The following is a 23,432-nucleotide window of genomic DNA, read 5'->3' as shown; positions in this document are numbered from 1 at the left end:
CGAGTGAATCCCTTCCCACACACAGGGCAGGTGAACGGCCTCTCCCCAGTGTGAACCCGTCGGTGAGTCAGAAGGTTGTATGAATGGGTGAATCCCTTCCCACAAACAGAGCAGGTGAACGGTCTCTCCCCAGTGTGACTGCGCCGATGAACTTCCAGTTGTGATGGGAAACCGAATCCTTTCCCGCACTCCACACATTTCCACGGTTTCTCCATGGTGCCCTTGTGTTTCTCCAGGTTGGATGATCAGTTCAAGCCACATCCACACACACAACATGCACGTAGTTTCACCCTGCTGTGAACTGTGATGTTTTTTCAGGCTGTGTAACTGGTTAAAGCTCTTTCCACATTCAGTTCACTGGAACACTCTCACTCGGGTGTGTGTTTGTCTCGATGCTTTTCCGGTCATACTGATGTTTAATTTATTTGCCCACAGGCAGAACAGACAAATATTTCTCTTTCTATATTCAAAGACCGATGATATTCAGCTCCGAAGGAACTGAATGACTTTGTCAGATGTGATGTCCGGTTTGAGTTTTCTGTCTGCCAATCTTTCACTTCCAATATCCTGTAAAAACAGTTTAGAAAAGTCATCACTGTCAGAACACGATACAAACTCTGAACAGACAATTCTAGTTTCTCTGGAACATTTTTTCCTTTCTTGTTCCCCCAAATCAGTAAATCCCCGTCCCACACACTCTCCCTCCTCCCTGGGCTGAAATCCAAACCCATCTCACCATTTCTTTCCTCCACTCCCAGTTTTCTCCCTCCCTCTCCTCTATCTGGATTCAGTTCTCCAGCTCCTGTCTGCAGACTGACAATAAAACCAATGGGTCTTACTGGGGGTGTTGGGGCCTCCAGCGGGTGTTTGTGAATCCTCCCCGCCCACCTCCCAGGGTTTCCTTCCTTCCCAGAGATCAGAGTCCTCATTGATTTGAGGCCAAAGTGTAACCTCTTATTTATTGTCCCCCTCCCCCATCCTCTGATGTGAACCATCCTCCAGTGGCTGAGCCAGGATGGGGCCGTTAACCTGGGCCTGTTCCCGGGAGGGAGGGAGGGAGGGAGAAGCCCCGCAGCTGCAAACCAGGGAGCTGACAATGATTCTGAAGGGTTTGCGGATCCACAAAGTGTTTCCAAATCCTCCCAGCCACCGCCTAACGCTGACTCCGCTTCTCCGGGACAAACAAGCGCCAAGGACAGCAATGACACTGCGCATGCTCCACATCACAATGCCCGGGGACTGATTGACGGCAGCTCCGGACCAATAGGAAGAGGGGTCGGGGCTGGGGGACCGAACGGGAGCGGCTGGTCCTCCAACCAATCGGAGTGAATGAGGGGCGGGACTGGAGGACCGAATGGGAGCGGCTGGTCCTCCAACCAATCGGAATGAATGAGGGGCGGGACCTGAAGCATGCGCAGTGCGGGTGAACCAGATAAACTGTTGGACTTTAACCTGGTGTTGTTTGACTTGTTGCTGTGTTTACCCCAGTCCAACGCCGGCATCTCCACATCACTGCGGGTAATGGCGACGGACGGCCGGTTTTAGTTTGGAAGCGAGATCAATACGAGGTAGAGGGCGGCGTGCGGGGAATGATAAATGTGGCGGGTGGGTCGAGAGGCTTTGTAAACATGTTGTTCAAACCCAAACCCCGGAAATGAACTTCCCGGTTCCCCCCCTTTGTACCAAATGGAGCGGCAGCTTGTAGTGTTAGACCCGGGCTGACTGCCGCCATTGAGGCTGCATGTGGGAGGCCGGCAGGGATTGTGATCGGAGAGTGAAGCCCCGACGTCACAATGGAATGGCTGAGGGTGTGACGTCACAATGGAATGGGTGAGGGTGTGACGTCACAATGGAATGGGTGAGGGTGTGACGTCACCATGGAATGGGTGAGGGTGTGACATCACAATGGAATGGGTGAGGGTGTGACGTCACAATGGAATGGGTGAGGGTGTGAGGTCACAATGGAATGGGTGAGGGTTCCAGATGAGCTGAGACTGGGCTGGAGTCGGGCGATGGCACTGACATGTGGCCCGGTGGCACAGTGGTTAGTGCAGCTGCCTAACAGCGCCAGGGACCCGGGTTCAATTCCAGCCTCGGGTCACTGTCTGTGCAGAGTTTCTACATTCTCCCCGTGTCTGTGTGGGTTTCTTCCGGATGTTCCGGTTTTCCTTCCACAGTCCAAAGATGTGCCGGCGTTGGACTGGGGTAAGCACAGTAAGTAATCTCACAACACCAGGTTAAAATCCAACAGGTTTATTTGGTAGCACAAGCCACAAGCTTTCAGAGCACTGCCCCTTCATCAGGTGAGTGGGAGTTCTGTTCACAAACAGGGCATATAAAGACACAAACTCAATTTACAAGATAATGGTTGGAATACGAGTCTTTAAACGTAATCAAGTCTTAAAGGTACAGACAATGTGAGTGGAGAGAGGGTTAAGCACAGGTTAAAGAGATGTGTATTGTATCCAGCCAGGACAGTTAGTGAGATTTTGCAAGCCCAGGCAAGTCGTGGGGGTTACAGATAGTGTGACATGAACCCAAGATCCCGGTTGAGGCCGTCCTCATGTGTGATTGACAGATCCATGCTCACTGCTTCTTGCCCTGGATGCAGAGAGCTGAAAATTTCCATGCAGGATGCCAGACAGATAAATGTCTACATTACTGGAGTAAAAATGTGTGGAATATACAGACCGAATTCACTTCATTTCCTTCAGTTGCTGCAAGTCCCCAACTTCCCCCAGAATGAGAAAAGAAATGGAAAGGGGGAAACATTGATTTCCTCCCAGATGTTGAACAGAGGAGGGAGTTTCACTCTGAAGCTCATTGGACAACTTCCGCATTGTGACGTCACAATAGTGTCCTGCCTGAATCAGCCAATAGGAATCACTCTGCTTCGCGGTGACGTCTCCGGGTTCCAGTTCTCAGGCCCGGGCGCGCGGACCCAGGAGCCCCGCCCCCACCCATTGTTCCCCTCCCCCTACACCTCCTTGAACCAAGGTTTCCAGGCAACCGGCTGATGGCTCCAGCAAGAGCGAGAAGCCGCTCAGTGAACTCTCCCTCCCCCCGGCCCAGGACTACACATGTGCGAGGGAGAGGGGAAGCTGCGCATGTGCGGGGGAGAACCCACCCTCTGATCTTCATGCTGAGGTGTTGACCAATGGGAAGAGTTGGAGGACCGGAAGGACTCTGGTCTTCCAGCCAATCAGAGTGTGGGCTTTGTGTGAATGAAGATTGATCTTCAGACAGACTCAAACTTCCTCCTGTCTCAAACATCTGTGAGTAAAACACTTTCTCTTCAACCCCCTTTCCATTTCTTTTCTCATTCTGGGGGAAATTGGGGACTTGCAGCAACTGAAGAGAAAGGAAGTGAATCCAGTGAGGGTGCAGACTCTGGAAAGGTTGGTCCAGGTTTCTCGCTCTCTCGAACCAGAAAATGATCCATTTCTGCCCACTGTTTGCTGTTAGCCAATCTTCTATCCACGCCAATATGTTATCCCCACAGCATGAACTTTTATTTGCTGCAATAACCTTTGATGTGGCACCTCATCAAATGTCTTCTGGAAATCTGAGTACAGCACATCCACCGGTTTCCCTTTATCCAATGCCCGATGGGGAATTTTAGAAAATTGAACAACACATCAACGATCTCACTCTGTTAAGACCCGAGAATGAAGCCCAGCAGGACCCGAGGACTCATCAGCCCACAGCTCCAACAGTTTGCTGAGGACCACTTCCCTGGGAATTGTGCTTTTTCAGAGTTCATCCCACACTTCTGTTTTCTGATTTCCAGCTGTTTCTGAGTTTTAACTGTAACCTCTATTGTGAACACCGAGGCAAAATACTTGTTCAATTCATCTCCCAGCTCCTTATTTTTCATTATCAATTCCTGGACTCACTTTCTATTAGACAGTTAAGAAATGAGGTGGAGCAAGTGACTGAAGTGTCAGTCAGGGAGCACTATTGGGAGCACCAATAGTTTCAAAATAGTTCAGGAAAAAGATAGGACAGGTCCACAGGTCAAGGCCCTAAACTGGAGCAGGGCCACTTTTGTGGGCATTAGGCAGGATCGAGCAGATGTCGATTAGGTGAGTTTGTTTGAAGGGAAAGGAATGACTGGCAAATGGGAGGTTTTAAAAGTGTGATATCAAGAATCCAGGGGCAGTATATTCCTGTTAAGATGAAGGGAAAGAATGGTAAATTTAAGGATCTCTGGCAGACAAGGGACATTGAGGCTCTGGTCAGGTAAAAGAAGGAAGCATACATTGGGTTTAGGCAATCGGGGACAAGTGAATCACTCTGACTATAAAAAGTGTAAGAAAATACTGAGGAGGGAAATCAGGAGGACAAAAAGAGGGTATGATATGGATCTGGCAGGTAAGATTAAAGAAAATTCCAAGAGGTTCTATAGCTATATTAAGAGTAAGACGGTGGCTAGAGAGAGAATAGATCCCCTTAAAAATCAGTATGGCCATCTGTGTGTGGAGCTACAGGAGATGGGTGAGATTTTTAATGAATACTTCTCCTCTGTGTTTACTGCGGAGAGCACCATGGGGGCTAAAGAAATAAGGGAAACAAGTGGTGATGTCTTGGGCACACGCTCGTTACTTGGGAGGAGGTATCTGTAGCCTTATAAAAGCAAATTACTGCGGATGCTGGCGTCTGAAGCCAAGGGAGAAAATGCTGGAAAATCTCAGCAGGTCTAGCAGCATCTGTAAGGAGAGAAAAGAGCTGATGTTTCTTGTCTAAATGACCCTTTGTCAAAGCTCTGAAACATCAGTTCTTTTCTCTCCATCCAGGTGCTGCCAGACCTGCTGAGAATGGGGAGAGAGTGTGTGGGATGGAGATTTACAGCTTTTGGGGAATGAGAGAGGAAAGAATGTTCCATAGAAATTGTTCTGAATTTCTATCCTGTACTGACACTGATGACTTTTGGAAACTCATTTTCAGGATATTGAAAGAGGAATCACAGGCCGAAATCTCAAACGTCATGTCTCGGCGTGACAGAATCGTGTTCCTTGGGACCTCAATATCATCGGACTTTGAATCCAGAAGGAGAAATGATTGTCCAGTCTGTCGATTTGAAAAGATTTGAAATGTCAGTGTGAGTGAAAAAGCATCAACACACTGCCACACTCGAGTGAGAGTGTTCCAATGCACTGACTAAAGAGCTTTAACCAATTACACAGTCTGAATAAATATCACACCATTCACAGCGGGTAGAGACTGTAATCTTGTCCTGTGTGTGGACGAAGTTTCAACTGATTGTCCACCCAAGAGTGAGGCAAGGAAACCTGCACCATGGAGAAACCATGGAAATGTGGGGACTGTGGGAAGGGATACAGAGCCCCATGTCTGCTGGAAGCTCATCGGCGCAGCCACACTGGGGAGAGGCTGTTCATCTGCCCTCAGTGTGAGAAGGGATTTAATCAGTTCTCCAGCTTACGGACACACCAACGAGTTCACACTGGGGAGAGACCATTCACCTGCTCTCAATGTGGGAAGGGATTCATTCAGTCATCCCACCTGCGGACACACCAGCGAGTTCACACTGGGGAGAGGCCATTCACCTGCTCTCAGTGTGGGAAGGGATTCACTCAGTTATCCAGCCTGCAGACACACCAGCGAGTTCACACTGGGGAGAGGCCATTCACCTGCTCTCAGTGTGGGAAGGGATTCACTCAGTTATCCAGCCTGCAGACACACCAGCGAGTTCACACTGGGGAGAGGCCGTTCACCTGCTCTCAGTGTGGGAAGGGATTCACTCGGTTACCCGACCTGCGGACACACCAGCGAGTTCACACAGGGGAGAAACCATTCACCTGCTCTCAGTGTGGGAAGGGCTTCACTCGGTCATCCACCCTGCGGACACATCAGCCAGTTCACACTGGGGAGAGGCCATTCACCTGCTCTCAGTGTGGGAAGGGTTTCAGCGTTTCATCCCGGCTGCTGAGACACCAGCGAGTTCACGAGTGATGACAGGGGTTGGATTCTGCTGTTATTGTTTCTGCTCTCAGTTGCATCCAGGATTGCATTTTGTTCATTCTCACAGTTGGTCAATGGGAAGGGTCAGAGGGTTTCTTTGTGCTGGACTGGCCGGTCTCAGCCTCCAGTGGGCTGATGCTCTTTGAACCTTTTTGTGAATACCTGGTTTCAAATGTCACAAGGATCACAGAGTGACAGGGTGTTAGGAAGTTTAGAGATATTGAGTCAGAAGAAAACAGAGGTTGGCAGTGCAAAGGTACATTTCTGAATGGAGGGCTGTGACAAGTGACGTTCCTCAGGGATCAGTGCTGGGACTTTTGCTGTTTGTAATATATATAAATGATTTGGAGGAAAATGTAACTGGTTTGATTGGTAAGTTTGTGGACGACACAAAGGTTGGTGGAATTGCGGATAGCGATGGGGACTGGCAGAGGATACAGCAGGATATAGATCAGTTGGAGACTTGGGCAGAGAGATGGCAGATGAAGTTTAATCCGGACAAATGTGAGGTAATGCATTTTGGAAGGTCTAATACAGATGGGAAATATACAGTCAATGGAGAACCCTTCAGAGTATTCATAGGCAGAGGGATCTGGGTGTACAGGTGCACAGGTTATTGAAAGTGGCAATGAGGTGGAGAAGATAATCAAGAAGGCATACGGCATGCTTGCCTTCTTCGGCCGGGGCATTGAGTTTAAAAATTGGTAAGTCATGTTGCAGCTTTATAGAACCTTAGTTAGACCGCACGTGGAATCTAGTGTTCATTTCTGGTCACCACACTACCAGAAGGAAGTGGGGGCTTTGGAGAGGGTATGGAAAATATTTACCAGGATGTTGCCTGGTAGCATTAGCTATGAGGAGAGGTTGGAGAAACTTGGTTTGTTCTCACTGGAACAACGGAGGTTGAGGGGGGCGACCTGATAGAAGTCTACAAGATTATGAGGGTCATGGACAGAGTGGATAATCAGACGCTTTTTCCCAGGGTGGAAGAGTCAATTACGAGAGGCATAGGTTTAAGGTGCGAGGGGCAAGGTTTAAAGGAGATGTACAAGGCAGGTTTTTTACACAGAGCGTGGTGGGTGCCTGGAACCCGTTGCCGGGGAAGGTAGTGGAAGCAGATACGGCAGTGACTTTTAAGATGTGTCTTGACAAATATATGAATAGCATAGGAACAGAGGGATATGGTCCCCGGAAAGGTAGGGGGTTTTAGTTCAGACGGGCAGCATGGTTGCTCCAGGCTTGGAGGGCCAAAGGGCTTGTTCCTGTGCTGTAATTTTCTTTGTTCTTCATTCTGTTTGGAACATCCCAAATGCCCATCCAATTTCCTTTTTAATTGTTTATTGTCGCTACTTCCTCCACCCTCGTAGGCAGCGAGTTCCAGGTCATCACCATTCACTGCATCAGAATATTCTTCCTCACATCTCCACCGCCCCCCCCCCCCCCCCCGCCCCCCACTCCCCCTCTCTTGCATCTCTGACCCAAAACAAGAAATCTGTGTCCCCCCTCGTCCTTGTCCCATCAGCTAATGGGAACAGCTTTTCTTTGTCCACCTTATCTAAACCTGTCAGAACCTTGTCCACCTCTATCAAATCTCCCCTCAACCTCCTTTGCTCCAAGGAAAACAACACCAGCCTGACATTGACAATAAAGAACAAACTAACAGAATATGTTACTGTCTGAAATCAAATGGGAATGTTTAATTTCTGTTTTAAAGATATTGTGAATATATTGTCCTGGACAATAAAGGAATTGGAATAACTCACCTTGGGTGTGGTTGAATGGAATATGTCAATCTGATATCCACCTACAGTCTAGTGAAAGTCTGGAATATGTAGCTGGAACTCCCTTCCTAACAGCACTGTGGGTGTACGTACACCTCAGGCATTGCAGCAGTTCAAGAAGGCACCCTTGGGGTTGGGGTTGACCATGGCCAAGGCAGCTACATACAGCCACATATTCTGTTATAATTGAAGGACTGCAGATTGAATGTGAGGCATTGTGGGACTGGACTATCTTGACCATATTCCTGTGACTGCCCGGAAACTTGTGTCTATTTTAAAGAACAAAGAACAATACAGCACAGGAACAGGCCCTTCGGCCCTCCAAGCCTGCACCGATCATGTGTTCCGAACGAGACCATCCGTTTGTATCCCTCTATTCCCAGTCTGTTCATATGGTTATCATTAAAATACGTCCCCTGCATATCTGTATTGAACCTTGCCCCCCCTTACCTTGAACTTGTGACCCCTTCTGTTTGTCGTTTCTGACCTGGGAAAAAGCTTCCAACTGTTCACCCTATCTATGCCCTTCATAATTTTATAAACTTCTATTAGGCCGCCCCTCCACCTCTGTTTTTCCAGGGAGAACAACCCTAGTTTACTCAATCTCTCCTCATAGCTAATACCCTCCATACCAGGCAACATCCTGGTTAACCTTTTCTGCACTCTCTCCAAAGCCTCCACGTCCTTCTGGTAGTGTGGCGACCAGAACTGGACGCAGTATTCCAAATGCGGCCGAACCAACGTTCTATACATCTGCACCATCAGACCCCAACTTTTATACTCTATGCCCCGTCCAATAAAAGCAAGCATGCCATATGCCTTCTTCACCACCCTTTCCACCTGTGTTGCCACCTTTAAGGTTCTGTGGACTTGCACATCCAGATCCCTCTGCGTGTCTATACTCCTGATGGTTCTGCCATTTATTGTATAGCTCCCCCTGCATTAGATCTACTAAAATGCATCACTTCGCATTTATCTGGATTAAGTTCCATCTGCCATTTCTCCGCCCAATTTTCCAGCCTATCTATGTCCTGCTGTATTCTCTGACAATGTTCATCACAATCCACAACTCCAGCAATCATTGTGTCGTCCGCAAACTTACTAATCAGACTTGCTACATCTTCTTCCAAATCATTTATATATATCACAAACAGCAGAGGTCCCAATACAGAGCCCTGCGGAACACCACTAGTCACAGACCTCCAATCAGAAAAAGACCCCTCCGCTGCTACCCTCTGTCTTCTATGGCCAAACCAGTTCTGTACCCATCTAGCGAGCTCACCTTTGATCCCGTGAGATTTAACCTTTTGCACCAGCCTGCCATGAGGGACCTTGTCAAATGCTTTACTAAAATCCATGTAGACGACATCCACGGCCCTTCCCTCGTCAGTCATTTTTGTCACCGCCTCAAAAAACTCAACCAAATTTGTGAGGCATGACCTCCCTCGCACAAAACCATGTTGTCTATTGCTAATGAGGTTATTCAGTTCTAAATGTGTATAGATCCTATCTCTAAGAATCTTCTCCAACAATTTCCCTACCACGGACGTCAAGCTCACTGGCCTATGATTACCCGGGTTATCCTTGCTACCCTTCTTAAATAACGGGACCACATTTGCTATTCTCCAATCCTCTGGGACCTCACCTGTGTCCAATGAAGAAACAAAGATTTCTGTTAGAGGCCCAGCAATTTCATCTCTTGTCTCTCTCAGTAACTGGAAGTCCCTCCCTAACAGCACTGTGGGTGTACGTACACCTCAGGCATTGCAGCAGTTCAAGAAGGCACCCTTGGGGTTGACCATGGCCAAGGCAGCTACATACAGCCACATATTGTGTTATAATTGAAGAACTGCAGATTGAATGTGAGGCATTGTGGGACTGGACTATCTTGACCATATTCCTGTGACTGCCCGGAAACTCATGTGTCTATTTTAGTTTAAAATTGAGGATTTCTGGGAATAATGTCTCAGATGGAGGCCAGATTATCAAATTCAGTTCTCTCAAATAATTCATAGACAAGAAACAAGTATCTCCAAGAGAAAACTGTCACCTCATTCATCTCATCGAGACTTCCCTTTCACTCAAATCTTCATAAACACCCAAATGTATGGATTCCTTTAAACTACACTTTCAGGAGTTCTCGAGAATCTTTAGAGTTAAATAAATCATTAAATATTCTCATAATATCTTTTAACAGAAACCAAACATTTCTGTTTGATTCCAGGCATTATCAACTTTGTTCTTTCCCTTAAACACCAGGTAATTTCCATTTTAAATGCTTGAAATAGCAACTCACATCAGATATTTATCAATTCCAATCTCAAAAGCAGGCTTGTTGGCTTTCTGAAAAGTAAAGTCTTTTATTCTCTGCTTTAATTCTCAAAACTGCTGCCTTCACTCGGATTGTTTGTGAGTGAAACCGTCATCACCTGTTTAAAAAAACCCCATAAACAATCCATCTGGCTCTGGCCAAGATCCCAGTGAGTTAATGTGTCCAATCACAGGTTACATTAAAAAACAAAGGCTGTGTGGAGATTTATAAAAATGAGCTGTCTGCTGAAAGGGTTAACTTCTCTGTGGAACCGAGAGAGGCGGGGAGTGGGCAGAGGAAACTTGGCAATTCCATCAACTTACATAATTTAAAAAACTTCTCTCGTGTTATTTTCTTCAATTTTGTTCAAATTTCATCTCTTTTATCTATCCTTTTTTGAACACCAATTTCAATTTTCAATATTTGCTACTTAATCAAAGTTGAAAGAAATACTTTGTGAAATGTGTTGTTAACTGAATCTCAACAATTTTAACTCAAATGTTTTGGAAAGTTGGAACTGGTTTGCTGCCAAACTGCAGCCTTATCTTTCTGTTTTGGGAGCAAATTGTCCTTCACAATTCTAACCTTGAACAAGTTAATTTCAAACCCAAATACATTCCTTTCACATTTTAGTACAGTCTGAATTTATTTCAAACAGAAACTCACGGCTGTTCAAATTAAATTAATTTTTATTCCCTTTCCAAACTAATTCTTCGAATCTGTGATGCCTGCAAACAACGCCCTGCCTCAACAATTATGACTCAAATGTACGGTATTCCTTCAACTGAGCAAACCAACTTGGAGTAAGCGTTGTGGATCATGACGGTGCAAAGGTCATGGCTAACCTCACACACCTGCATTCCCTTATCACACAGGAGAGGCAGAGGAGAGGGAGGAGTGCTTTCAGTGATTCTTTTTTTGGAGAAAACAACTACATCTGCTCACTGGTGACTGATTTGTGTCTCAGGTTGTTTGATGTTAGCTAAACATTGGGAGTGGTCTGCTTCAGGGGAGGTGTCACTTTGTGGCTGAATTACCTTTCTCAAAGTCCCCATGGCATCTTCTAACTCTTCACTTGATTTGATATTTTCTGATTGTAAATCAATATCTTGTTCCAGAGTTTGGCCGAACAGCAGTAGATTTTTCTGAGCTCCACTCACCCTATCATCTGCCCCCTGTTCCCAATGTAACTGATTGTCCAGGTCAGACGTGCTCTCCTGCCAGCAATCAGCTCCATTCTGCAGCTTATCCACCAGTTCCCTCAACTCTTTATATTTTGTACTCAGCTGTGAGGCAACAGGTTTCCAATGTAACTGGAAATTAATTTATTCTGGACTTTTTCCAACTCGCTATTTCCTTTCTGAATCTCTTTAGAAAACCTATCAAGGACCCGCTCGTAATCTCCGTCAAATTCTTCTCCACCTCCCAGGGTATCTTTTATTCCTGATGCCGTTGACTCCATTGTCAAACTGTCAGTCACATTGTAGCAGATGCCAAAGCCATTGTTGTATTTGCTTTTTTGAGGCAGCAGTGCTAACCACTGTGCCACTGGATGGAATGCTGGCCCAGTGGAGAGATACATAGAAACTAGAAGCAGGAGAAGGCCATTCGGCCCCTTGAGCCTGTTCCACCACTCATCTTCATCATGGCTGATCATCGAATTCAATTTCCTGATTCCACCCCCCCACCGCCCGCCCGCCTCCCATATCCCTTGATCCCGTTAGCCCCAAGAGTATATCTCATATCTTCTTGAAATCAGACAATGTTTTGGCCTCAACTATAGGGTGACATGGTGGCACAGTGGTTAGCACTGCTGCCTCACAGCGCCAGGCATTTAATTCCAGCCTTGGGTGAGTGTCTGTGTGGAGTTTGCATGTTCTCCCTGTGTCTGCATGGGCTTCCTCCGGGTGCTCCAGTTTCCACCCACAGACCAAAGATGCCCAGGTGCGGTGGATTTGCAATGTTGAATTCCCTCTTAGTATCCCAAGCTGTGTGGGTTAGGTAGGTTAGTCATGGAAAATGTGTGAGATTACAGGGATAGGGTAGGGGAGAGGGCCTGGGTAAGGTGCTCTGTTAGACAGATGGTGCAGACTCGATGGTCCGAATGGTCCCTTCTGCACTGGAGGGATTCTATGATTCAATGAACACAGGAATGGTCAGAATTATTTCACATGTCCCAAATTTTAAATAACCATTACAATTAAAACTCTCTCATACTCACATGTGTGAGTTTGAATCCGGATTAAAATTCCCACATGTTTAGCAAAGTATCCTGGAATCATGTCTCTGGCCAGTAAATGTGGCTCTAGGTTCACAACTTTTGTGAAAAAAAGCTTTATTAATTACACGTCCTTGATTTAAATCTGTTTGACATGTGAGTATGAGAGAGTTTTAATTGTAATGGTTATTTAAAATTTGGGACATGTGAAATAATTCTGACCATTCCTGTGTTCATTGAATCATAGAATCCCTCCAGTGCAGAAGGGACCATTCGGACCATCGAGTCTGCACCATCTCTCCAACAGAGCACCTTACCCAGGCCCTCTCCCCTGCCCTATCCCTGTAATCTGTTTGATTTAAATCACAGACAGAAAACCTGAAAGCTTGAAGCATTCAACCCACAAATATCATCCATGCACAAGCAGAGAAACTTAGCATGTGCTTTACAACAACGACGACCAAAATTAATTCCTTAAGCGTTCTTGTGGTTCTGTTTCGAAACTTCCAGAAATGCCTTCAATTAAAGACTCAAGATAAGGTTAATTCCCCAGAAAGATAAACCTTAACAAATGTAGCCCAAAACAATGATAAAACACATCTACAAACATCCACATAAAACAAATGAAACACACAGGTTCTCACAGCTCGTAAATTTCAAACAATGAATCCTCAGCATTCTCTCTCACAGCGATAGCTTCTTGAAGCGACAGAGCACTACAAACGTTTCACAATGTACATTAATGATTTGGAAGATGGAACTGAAGGCACTGTTGCTAAGTTTGCAGATGATACAAAGATATGTGGAGGGACAGGTAGTATTGAGGGAGCAGGGGGGCTGCAGAAGGACTTTGATGGGCTCGGAGAGTGGGCAAAGTGGCAGATGGAATACAATGTGGAAAAGTGTGAGATTATGCACTTGGGTAGGAGGAATGGAGTCATCGACTATTTTCTAAATGGGGAAATGCTTCGGCAATCAGAAGCACAAAGGGACTTGGGAGTCATTGTTCAAGATTCTCTTAAAGTTAACGTGCAGGTTTAGTTGGCAGTTCGGAAGGCAGATGCAATGTTAGCATTCATGTCAAGAGGGTTAGAATACAAGAGTAGGAATGTACTTCTGAGGCTGTATAAGGCTCTGGTCAGACCCCATTTGGAGTATTGTGAGCAGTTTTGAGCCCCACATCTAAGGAAGGATATGCTGGTCTTGGAAAGGATCTGGAGGAGCTTCACAAGAATGATCTCTGGAATGAAGAGCTTGTCGTATGAAGAATGGTTGAGGACTCCGGGCCTGCACTCATTGGAGTTTAGAAGGATGAGGGGAGATCTTATTGAAACTTAGTAGGAAAAAACTAGAACTAGAGGGCACAACCTCAGGCTAAAGGGATGATCCTTTAAAACAGAGATGAGGAGGAGTTTCTTCAGCCAGAGAGTGGTGAATCTTTGGAACTCTTTGCCGCAGAAGGCTGTGAAGGTCAGTTCGTTGAGTGTCTGTAAGACAGAGATAGATAGGTTCTTGATTAATAAGGGGATCAGGGGTTATGGGGAAAAGGCAGGAGAATGGGGATGAGAAAAATATCAGCCATGATTGAATAGCGGAGAAGACTCGATGGGTCTGGTGGCCTATTTCTGCTCCTATGTCTTATGGTCTAAGTTCACAACTCCTTGATTAAAATAAGACACAAGATCCTTCATTCCCCTTCATTATAACTTAAACTTTTTTTTAGCCAACTTCCAAGGCCTGATTTTATCGGAAACATCAAGTCTTTGTTGATTTAAAATCCCAAACATGTTGCCAGCTGCAAAATCTTTGTTCTTTATCTGGGGTTGAGGTGACAACACGATAAAATCCTCACAGTTCTTCCAAATTCCTCCAGGCTCCGCTTAAAATTTCCACGTTTCACTGGTTCCCATAAATCCTCAATCAAAAACTAAAATAGACACATGAGTTTCCAGGTGATTTACAAAGAAATGAACTGTCTGCTGAAAGGGTTAACTTTTCTACAGAACCTAAAGGGGTCGGGAGTGAGCAGAAAAAACTTGGCCCACAATTACTTCACTTTACATATGATGGGGGTTTTTCTCGGAGGCTAAGTATTGAGCTGAACCCAGTTAATACAAAGATTTGCAAAAGACAGTATACTGGTTAAAGGCATTACTTATTGAGAAAGGCAGCTGGGCAGTCCAATTCCTTTCTAAAGTTACAATACATTGGCCATGTAGTTATACTATTTTGAAAGTTCATTTCATCCTCCCACTCTGCCATCCTAACTGGATGCTCCAATCATGTTCATGCACAATATTTACCTTGGCCAATAACATCCTATCTTCTGGAAGAATGGGAATTCATTGGTCTGTAGAATCTGAAAGTTCCTGCCCACTGTTACTTTGCAACATTCACTTACGTAGATCCAGAGGGTTCAAAGGTTGCTTTCTAACTGACTCTCAGCACGGGCGACACAGTGGCACAGTGGTTAGCACTGCTGCCTCACAGCGTCAGGGACCCGAGTTCGATTCCCGGCTTGGGTCACTGTCTGTGTGGAGTTTGCACATTCTCCCCGTGTCTGCGTGGGTTTCCTCTGGGTGCTCAGGTTTTCTCCCACAATCCAAAGATGTGCCGGTTAAGTGGATTAGACATGCTAAATTGCCCCTTAGTGTCAGGCGGACTAGCTAGGGTAAATGGGGATAGGGCCTGGGTGGGATTCTGGTTGGTGCAGATTTGATGGGCCAAATGGCCTCCTTCTGCACTGTAGGATTCTGTAACTCTGTGATAACTTCTATTACAGAGCTTATAGGGTTCAAAAGTTCCTTTCCACTGTCTGCTGAGCCATCCCTTATCAGTAAAAAATGAATAATTCTATTCATTCTAATGTCTGGGAAGCAAGTATTTTCTATAACTCATACTGATAAAAACTGTGTTCTGTGGCTTCACCGTTCTGAAAGAATGTGGCCTGTCTCACTCAGCTTTTATCCCATTATGCTTTAGGGCAGTCTGCAGTTTGGCCAAGGTATACATTTTAGTACAAAAAGTATATTTAAATCTGAAATACATGTTTAAATTCTCTACCAGTGGTTATATGTGTCTCTATGCAGACAGTACCTTTGTATAATATAAATAAGGCACATTGTGGTCCTTATTCTACATTAGTCTAAGTCAGTCCACCCTGTTTCAATAGCCTTTATTAGTTTTTAATCTCAAGGTATTCTGAACCCCTCTAACAAAATAACTTTAAAAAATTTAAAGTTTATAATTAGTCTCAAGTAAGCTTACATTAACACTGCAATGAAGTTACTGTAAAAAATCCCCTCTCTAACAACAAAAGAAACTTGATTTTAAACTTCATCTATGAATTTTTTTGTTATATTCTCAACCTATTTTAATTTGATCAGTTTTTGTTAGGGATGGGTAATTTCTGTTCTTTATAAACTGGTTCACTCATTTTGTTAATTCTACATGGGCTCGGAGAATCAGAACCCAGACTCTATCATCCATATCCTTTTTCTCCTTTTGCCACCACTTTCTCTCTGTTTTGCAGGAGGATCGTGGGGATTCCAATCAGACCGAATCATTTATTATAAAAGTAAAACAAAAACAGAAAATGCTGGAAAATCCCAGCAGATCTGACAGTATCTGTAGGGAGAGAATCGAGCCAACGTTTCAAGTCTGGAAGACCCTTCATCAGAGCTCCTATGAAGTGTCACCTCGACTCAAAATGTTGGCTCTATTCTCAAATCGTTTTATCGTTAAGTTTCTTGTTCTTAGTTTCCAAAAGACAGGTAAGAAATCTGTCTGGTGCCCACTCGAGCTCTGATTTGTCACTGGCCATGCTTGGGTAAGATTATAACCATTAGAATCCACTCTTAGAGGTCCACTTTTCAGTCCAGTGCTACTTGGAGTGTACCGTCACCGGGTCACAAGACCTTCACAGTTCTTATCACAAATTTATGATAAAATAATGTAAACATGCCTGAAAACGCTTCACTTCTTCGCTACCTACCACTGTTTATTGATTAGTCAGCCCCCTTTTTTACAGATTCCAGGATCTCAGCTGCTGAACACCAGCCGGTCCCGCAATAATCTCATAGAATCTCGACAGTGCAGAAGGAGGCCATTCGGCCCATCAAGTTTGCACCAACCACAGTCCCACCAACCCTATCCCCATAATCCCATTCATTTACCCTAGCTAGTCCCCCTGACACTAAGGGGCAATTTAGCATGGCCAATCCATCTAACCTGCACTTCTTTGGACTGTGGGAGGAAACCGGAGCACCTGGAGGAAACCTACACAGACACGGGGAGAATGTGCAAACTCCACACAGACTGTGACCCAAGCTGGGAATCGAACCCGGGTTCCTTGCGCTGTGAGGCAGCAGTGCTAACCACTGTGCCACGTGCCACCCCAGTTTAATTCTAACTCATTCTGAGTAAATATTCTCACCAGGTCCTCTGTTGGGGCCCTGCTGAGCAGCTTTAATGGTCCGTGATTGCAGAAACTGAGCAGTCACAGGAATGTGACTGTTGGTGTGACAGTTGGTGTCTCAGTGAGGGAGTGCTGCTCGGGCTGCAGTGGAGAGTGACAGTTGGTGTCTCAGTGAGGGAGTGCTGCTCGGGCTGCAGTGGAGAGTGACAGTTGGTGTCTCAGTGAGGGAGTGCTGCTCGGGCTGCAGTAGAGTGTGACAGTTGGTGTCTCAGTGAGGGAGTGCTGCTCGGGCTGCAGTAGAGAGTGACAGTTGGTGTCTCAGTGAGGGAGTGCTGCTCGGGCTGCAGTAGAGTGTGACAGTTGGTGTCTCAGTGAGGGAGTGCTGCTCGGGCTGCAGTAGAGAGTGACAGTTGGTGTCTCAGTGAGGGAGTGCTGCTCGGGCTGCAGTAGAGTGTGACAGTTGGTGTCTCAGTGAGGGAGTGCTGCTCGGGCTGCAGTAGAGAGTGACAGTTGGTGTCTCAGTGAGGGAGTGCTGCTCGGGCTGCAGTAGAGTGTGACAGTTGGTGTCTCAGTGAGGGAGTGCTGCTCGGGCTGCAGTAGAGTGTGACAGTTGGTGTCTCAGTGAGGGAGTGCTGCTCGGGCTGCAGTAGAGTGTGACAGTTGGTGTCTCAGTGAGGGAGTGCTGCTCGGGCTGCAGTAGAGTGTGACAGTTGGTGTCTCAGTGAGGGAGTGCTGCTCGGGCTGCAGTAGAGAGTGACAGTTGGTGTCTCAGTGAGGGAGTGCTGCTCGGGCTGCAGTAGAGAGTGACAGTTGGTGTCTCAGTGAGGGAGTGCTGCTCGGGCTGCAGTAGAGAGTGACAGTTGGTGTCTCAGTGAGGGAGTGCTGCTCGGGCTGCAGTGGAGAGTGACAGTTGGTGTCTCAGTGAGGGAGTGCTGCTCGGGCTGCAGTAGAGTGTGACAGTTGGTGTCTCAGTGTGGGAGTGCTGCTCGGGCTGCAGTAGAGTGTGACAGTTGGTGTCTCAGTGAGGGAGTGCTGCTCGGGCTGCAGTAGAGAGTGACAGTTGGTGTCTCAGTGAGGGAGTGCTGCTCGGGCTGCAGTAGAGTGTGACAGTTGGTGTCTCACTGTGGGAGTGCTGCTCGGGCTGCAGTAGAGTGTGACAGTTGGTGTCTCAGTGAGGGAGTGCTGCTCGGGCTGCAGTAGAGTGTGACAGTTGGTGTCTCAGTGAGGGAGTGCTGCTCGGGCTGCAGTAGAGTGTGACAGTTGGTGTCTCAGTGAGGGAGTGCTGCTCGGGCTGCAGTAGAGTGTGACAGTTGGTGTCTCAGTGAGGGAGTGCTGCTCGGGCTGCAGTAGAGAGTGACAGTTGGTGTCTCAGTGAGGGAGTGCTGCTCGGGCTGCAGTAGAGTGTGACAGTTGGTGTCTCAGTGTGGGAGTGTTGCTCGGGCTGCAGTAGAGTGTGACAGTTGGTGTCTCAGTGAGGGAGTGCTGCTCGGGCTGCAGTGGAGAGTGACAGTTGGTGTCTCAGTGAGGGAGTGTTGCTCGGGCTGCAGTAGAGTGTGACAGTTGGTGTCTCAGTGAGGGAGTGTTGCTCGGGCTGCAGTGGAGAGTGACAGTTGGTGTCTCAGTGAGGGAGTGCTGCTCGGGCTGCAGTAGAGTGTGACAGTTGGTGTCTCAGTGAGGGAGTGCTGCTCGGGCTGCAGTAGAGTGTGACAGTTGGTGTCTCAGTGAGGGAGTGCTGCTCGGGCTGCAGTAGAGTGTGACAGTTGGTGTCTCAGTGAGGGAGTGCTGCTCGGGCTGCAGTAGAGTGTGACAGTTGGTGTCTCAGTGTGGGAGTGTTGCTCGGGCTGCAGTAGAGTGTGACAGTTGGTGTCTCAGTGTGGGAGTGTTGCTCGGGCTGCAGTAGAGTGTGACAGTTGGTGTCTCAGTGAGGGAGTGCTGCTCGGGCTGCAGTGGAGAGTGACAGTTGGTGTCTCAGTGAGGGAGTGCTGCTCGGGCTGCAGTGGAGAGTGACAGTTGGTGTCTCAGTGAGGGAGTGTTGCTCGGGCTGCAGTGGAGAGTGACAGTTGGTGTCTCAGTGAGGGAGTGCTGCTCGGGCTGCAGTGGAGAGTGACAGTTGGTGTCTCAGTGAGGGAGTGCTGCTCGGGCTGCAGTGGAGAGTGACAGTTGGTGTCTCAGTGAGGGAGTGCTGCTCGGGCTGCAGTGGAGAGTGACAGTTGGTGTCTCAGTGAGGGAGTGTTGCTCGGGCTGCAGTGGAGAGTGACAGTTGGGGAAGTGTGGGGAAGTTTTTTGTTTTCTTTTTTTCTTGCTGGTAATGGCTTCAGGGATGGCAGTTCAGGCAGTATGCTGCATCTCCTGTGGGATGTATGTGGTGAGGAAATCCAGTAGTGTTTCAGGAGATTTTAGTTGTAAGAAGTGCATTAGATTGCAGCTTCTGGAGGAGCGTGTAAAGGAGCTGGAGGGGGTGGTAGAGGAACTCCGCATAATTCGGGAGGCGGAGGTGGAAGTTGATAGGAGTTATAGAGAAATAGTAACTCCTAGAAATGAGGCTTGGGTCAATGCCAGGAGGAGGGGTAAGAAGCAATCGGGAAGACAATCCCCTGGGGCGGTTCCCCTCCATAATAGGTTTTCGGTGCTGGAGGCTACAGTTGAGGAAGAATCAACTGAGCATAGAGAGCAGATCTCTGGGGGTGAGCCGAGTGAGAAAGCTCAGGTGGTTAGGGGCTGTAAAAGACTGGGCCTTGTGATTGGGGACTCCACAATTAAGGGGACAGATAGGAGGGTCGGAACTAAAGGTAGGGACTCAGGGTTGGTGTGTTGCCTACCAGGGGCTGGGGTCCGGGATGTGTCTGACAGGGTATTCAGGACTCTTAGGGGGGAGGGAGATAAACCACAAGTTATTGTACATGTGGGGACACACGACATAGGGAGGATAGGGGAAGGGGATATTAGGCAGGGATTTATGGAGTTGGGGTGGAAACTAAAGGCCAAGACTGACAGAGTGGTTATCTCTGGACTCTTGCCTGTACCACGGGATAGTTTAGAGAGGAATAGGGAGAGGGAAGGTTTGAATTCATGGCTGAGGGGATGGTGCAGGAGGGAGGGGTTCAGGTACTTAAGCAATTGGGGCTCGTACTGGGGAAGGTGTGACCTCTATGAGAAGGATGGTCTACACCTTAATCAGAAGGGGACCAATATCCTGGGGGGTAAATTTGCTAAGGCCATGCAGGGAGGTTTAAACTGATTCGGGGGGGGGGAGGGATCCTGAGTAGTAGGGCTGAAAGTGAGGGATGCATGGATGGGGACTGCAATGCACGGCATTGCAGAGGTGGGGTGGAGCAGGGTTTGAAATGTGTATACTTCAATGCCAGGAGTATTCGCAATAAAGTGGGTGAACTTGCAGCGTGGATCAGTACCTGGGACTTCGATGTTGTGGCTATTTCAGAGACATGGATAGAGCAGGGGCAGGAATGGATGCTGCAGGTCCCGGGGTTCAAATGTTTTAGTCGAAGTAGGGAAGGAGGTAGAAGAGGGGGAGGGGTAGCATTATTGGTCAGAGATTGTATCACAGTGTCAGAGAGGAGGTTTGATGAGGACTTATCTGTTGAGGTAGTATGGGCGGAGATTAGAAATAGGAGAGGAGAGGTCACCCTGTTGGGAGTCTTTTATAGACCTCCTAAAAGTTCGAGAGATGTTGAGGAAAGGATTGCGGAGTCAATCCTGCTTAGGAGTGAAAGTAATAGGGCAATTGTTATGGGGGATTTTAACTTGACTAATATTGACTGGAATTGTTATAGCTCTAGCTCGTTAGAGGGGTCAGTTTTTGTTCAAAGCGTGCAGGAAGGTTTTTTGACTCAGTATGTAGACAGGCCAACTAGAGGTGAGGCTATATTGGATCTGGTGCTGGGAAATGAGCCAGACCAGGTGCTAGACTTGGAAGTTGGTGTGCATTTTGGTGATAGTGACCACAATTCGGTTACGTTCACCTTAGTGATGGAAAGGGATAGGCATGAACCTCGGGCCAATGGTTTTAGCTGGGGGAAGGGTAATTATGAGGCTATTAGGAGAGAATTAGGAAACATAGGTTGGACTAGGAGATTACAGGGACTGGGAACGTCCGACATGTGGAGCTTTTTCAAGGAGCAGCTACTGCGAGTCTGTGATAGGTATGTCCCTGTCAGGCAAGGAGGAATTGGTAGGGCTAGGGAACCGTGGTGCACCAAAAAAGTTTCTTTGTTGGTTAAAAAGAAAAAGGAGGCTTATGTTCGGATGAGACGTGAGCACTCGGGTAGTGCACTAGAAAGCTTTAGATTGGCTAAGAGGGAGTTGAAGAGCGAGCTTAGAAGGGCTAAAAGGGGACATGAGAAGACTTTGGCGGATAGGGTTAAAGAGAATCCTAAGGCGTTCTATAGGTATGTCAAGAACAGAAGGTTGGTTAGGGCAAGTTTAGGGCCAGTTATAGATGGCAGAGGGAAGTTATGTGTGGAACCGGAGGAGATTGGTGAAGCATTGAACCAATATTTCTCTTAGGTGTTCACGCAAGGGGACATGAATATAGCTGAGGAGGACACTGGGTTGCAAGGGAGTAGAATAGACAGTATTACAGTTGATAAGGAGGATGTGCAGGATATTCTGGAGGGTCTGAAAATAGATAAATCCCCTGGTCCGGATGGGATTTATCCAAGGATTCTCTGGGAGGCAAGAGAAGTGATTGCAGAGCCTCTGGCTCTGATCTTCAGGTCGTCGTTGGCCTCTGGTATAGTACCAGAAGATTGGAGGTTAGCGAATGTTGTCCCATTGTTTAAGAAGGGGAACAGAGACTTCCCCGGGAATTATAGACCGGTGAGTCTCACTTCTGTTGTCGGCAAGATGTTGGAAAAAATTATAAGGGATAGGATTTATAGTTATTTGGAGAGTAATGAATTGATAGGTGATAGTCAGCATGGTTTTGTGGCAGGTAGGTCGTGCCTTACTAACCTTATTGAGTTTTTTGAGAAAGTGACCAAGGAGGTGGATGGGGGCAAGGCAGTGGACGTGGTATATATGGATTTTAGTAAGGCGTTTGATAAGGTTCACCATGGTAGGCTTCTGCAGAAAATGCAGATGTATGGGATTGGGGGTGATCTAGGAAATTGGATCAGGAATTGGCTAGCGGATAGGAAACAGAGGGTGGTGGTTGATAGTAAATATTCATCATGGAGTGCGGTTACAAGTGGTGTACCTCAGGGATCTGTTTTGGGGCCACTGCTGTTTGTAATATTTATTAATGATCTGGATGAGGGTATAGTTGGGTGGATTAGCAAATTTGCTGATGACACCAAAGTCGGTGGTGTGGTAGACAGTGAGGAAGGGTGTCGTAGTTTGCAGGAAGACTTAGACAGGTTGCAAAGTTGGGCCGAGAGGTGGCGGATGGAGTTTAATGCGGAGAAGTGTGAGGTAATTCACATTGGTAGGAATAACAGATGTGTTGAGTATAGGGCTAACGGGAGGACTTTGAATAGTGTGGAGGAGCAGAGGGATCTAGGTGTATGTGTGCATAGATCCCTGAAAGTTGGGAATCAAGTAGATAAGGTTGTTAAGAAGGCATATGGTGTCTTGGCGTTTATTGGTAGGGGGATTGAATTTAGGAGTCGTAGCGTTATGTTGCAACTGTACACAACTCTGGTGCGGCCGCACTTGGAGTACTGTGTGCAGTTCTGGTCCCCACATTACAGGAAGGATGTGGAGGCTTTGGAGAGGGTGCAGAGGAGGTTTACCAGGATGTTGCCTGGTATGGAGGGGAGATCCTATGAGGAGAGGCTGAGGGATTTGGGATTGTTTTCGCTGGAAAGGCGGCGGCTAAGAGGGGATCTTATTGAAACATATAAGATGATTAGAGGTTTAGATAGGGTGGATAGTGATAGCCTTTTTCCTCTGATGGAGAAATCCAGCACGAGGGGGCATGGCTTTAAATTGAGGGGGGGTAGTTATAGAACCGATGTCAGGGGTAGGTTCTTTACCCAGAGGGTGGTGAGGGATTGGAATGCCCTGCCAGCATCAGTTGTAAATGCGCCTAGTTTGGGGGCGTTTAAGAGATCCGTAGATAGGTTCATGGACGAAAAGAAATTGGTTTAGGTTGGAGGGTCACAGTTTTTTTTTGTTTTTTTTTAACTGGTCGGTGCAACATCGTGGGCCGAAGGGCCTGTTCTGCGCTGTAATGTTCTATGTTCTATGTTCTATGTGGTCAAGATAGTCCAGTCCCATAATGCCTCACATTCAATCTGCAGTCCTTCAATTATAACAGAATATGTGGCTGTATGTAGCTGCCTCGGCCGTGGTCAACCCCAACACTGCCTTCCTGAACTGCTACAATGCCTGAGGTGTAAGTACACCCACAGTGCTGTTAGGGAGGGATTTCCAGCTACACATTCCAGACTTTCACTAGACTGTAGGTGGATATCAGATTGATATATTCCATTCAACCACACCCAAGATGAGTTATTCCAATTCCTTTATTGTCCAGGACAATATATTCACAATATCTTTAAAACAGAAATTAAACATTCCCATTTGATTTCAGGTATTAACATATTCTGTTAGTTTGTTCTTTATTGTCAATGTCAGGCTGGGGTTGTTCCCTTGGAGCAAAGGAGGTTGAGGGGAGATTTGATAGAGGTGGACAAGATTCTGACAGGTTTAGATAAGGTGGACAAAGAAAAGCTGTTCCCATTAGCTGATGGGACAAGGATG

At 46.9% G+C, this 23,432-nt stretch overlaps 1 protein-coding gene across 3 annotated transcripts in view; it reads left to right on the top strand.

Moving 5' to 3' along the window:
- Positions 1 to 1,414: 1,414 nt before the first annotated feature.
- Positions 1,415 to 23,432, top strand: part of LOC144486403 (uncharacterized) — a 151,273-nt gene continuing 129,255 nt past the window's right edge. The window contains exons 1-2 of one of the 3 annotated variants that reach the window (XM_078204442.1): positions 1,415 to 2,303; positions 4,948 to 10,699. In XM_078204442.1, coding sequence (XP_078060568.1) covers positions 5,299 to 5,973 — 675 coding nt within the window. In that variant the 5' untranslated portion in view covers positions 1,415 to 2,303; positions 4,948 to 5,298 and the 3' untranslated portion in view covers positions 5,974 to 10,699. Of the gene's footprint in view, positions 2,304 to 4,947; positions 10,700 to 23,432 lie in introns of those variants that run through there. The other 2 variants (XM_078204443.1, XR_013496257.1) reach the window with 2 other exon arrangements.

This window comes from Mustelus asterias, unplaced genomic scaffold, assembly GCF_964213995.1.
Source record: "Mustelus asterias unplaced genomic scaffold, sMusAst1.hap1.1 HAP1_SCAFFOLD_331, whole genome shotgun sequence".
NCBI classification, from domain to species: Eukaryota; Metazoa; Chordata; class Chondrichthyes; order Carcharhiniformes; family Triakidae; genus Mustelus; species Mustelus asterias.
Note: the sequence above shows the minus strand (reverse complement) of the source record. Positions and strands in the feature narration are given on the sequence as shown.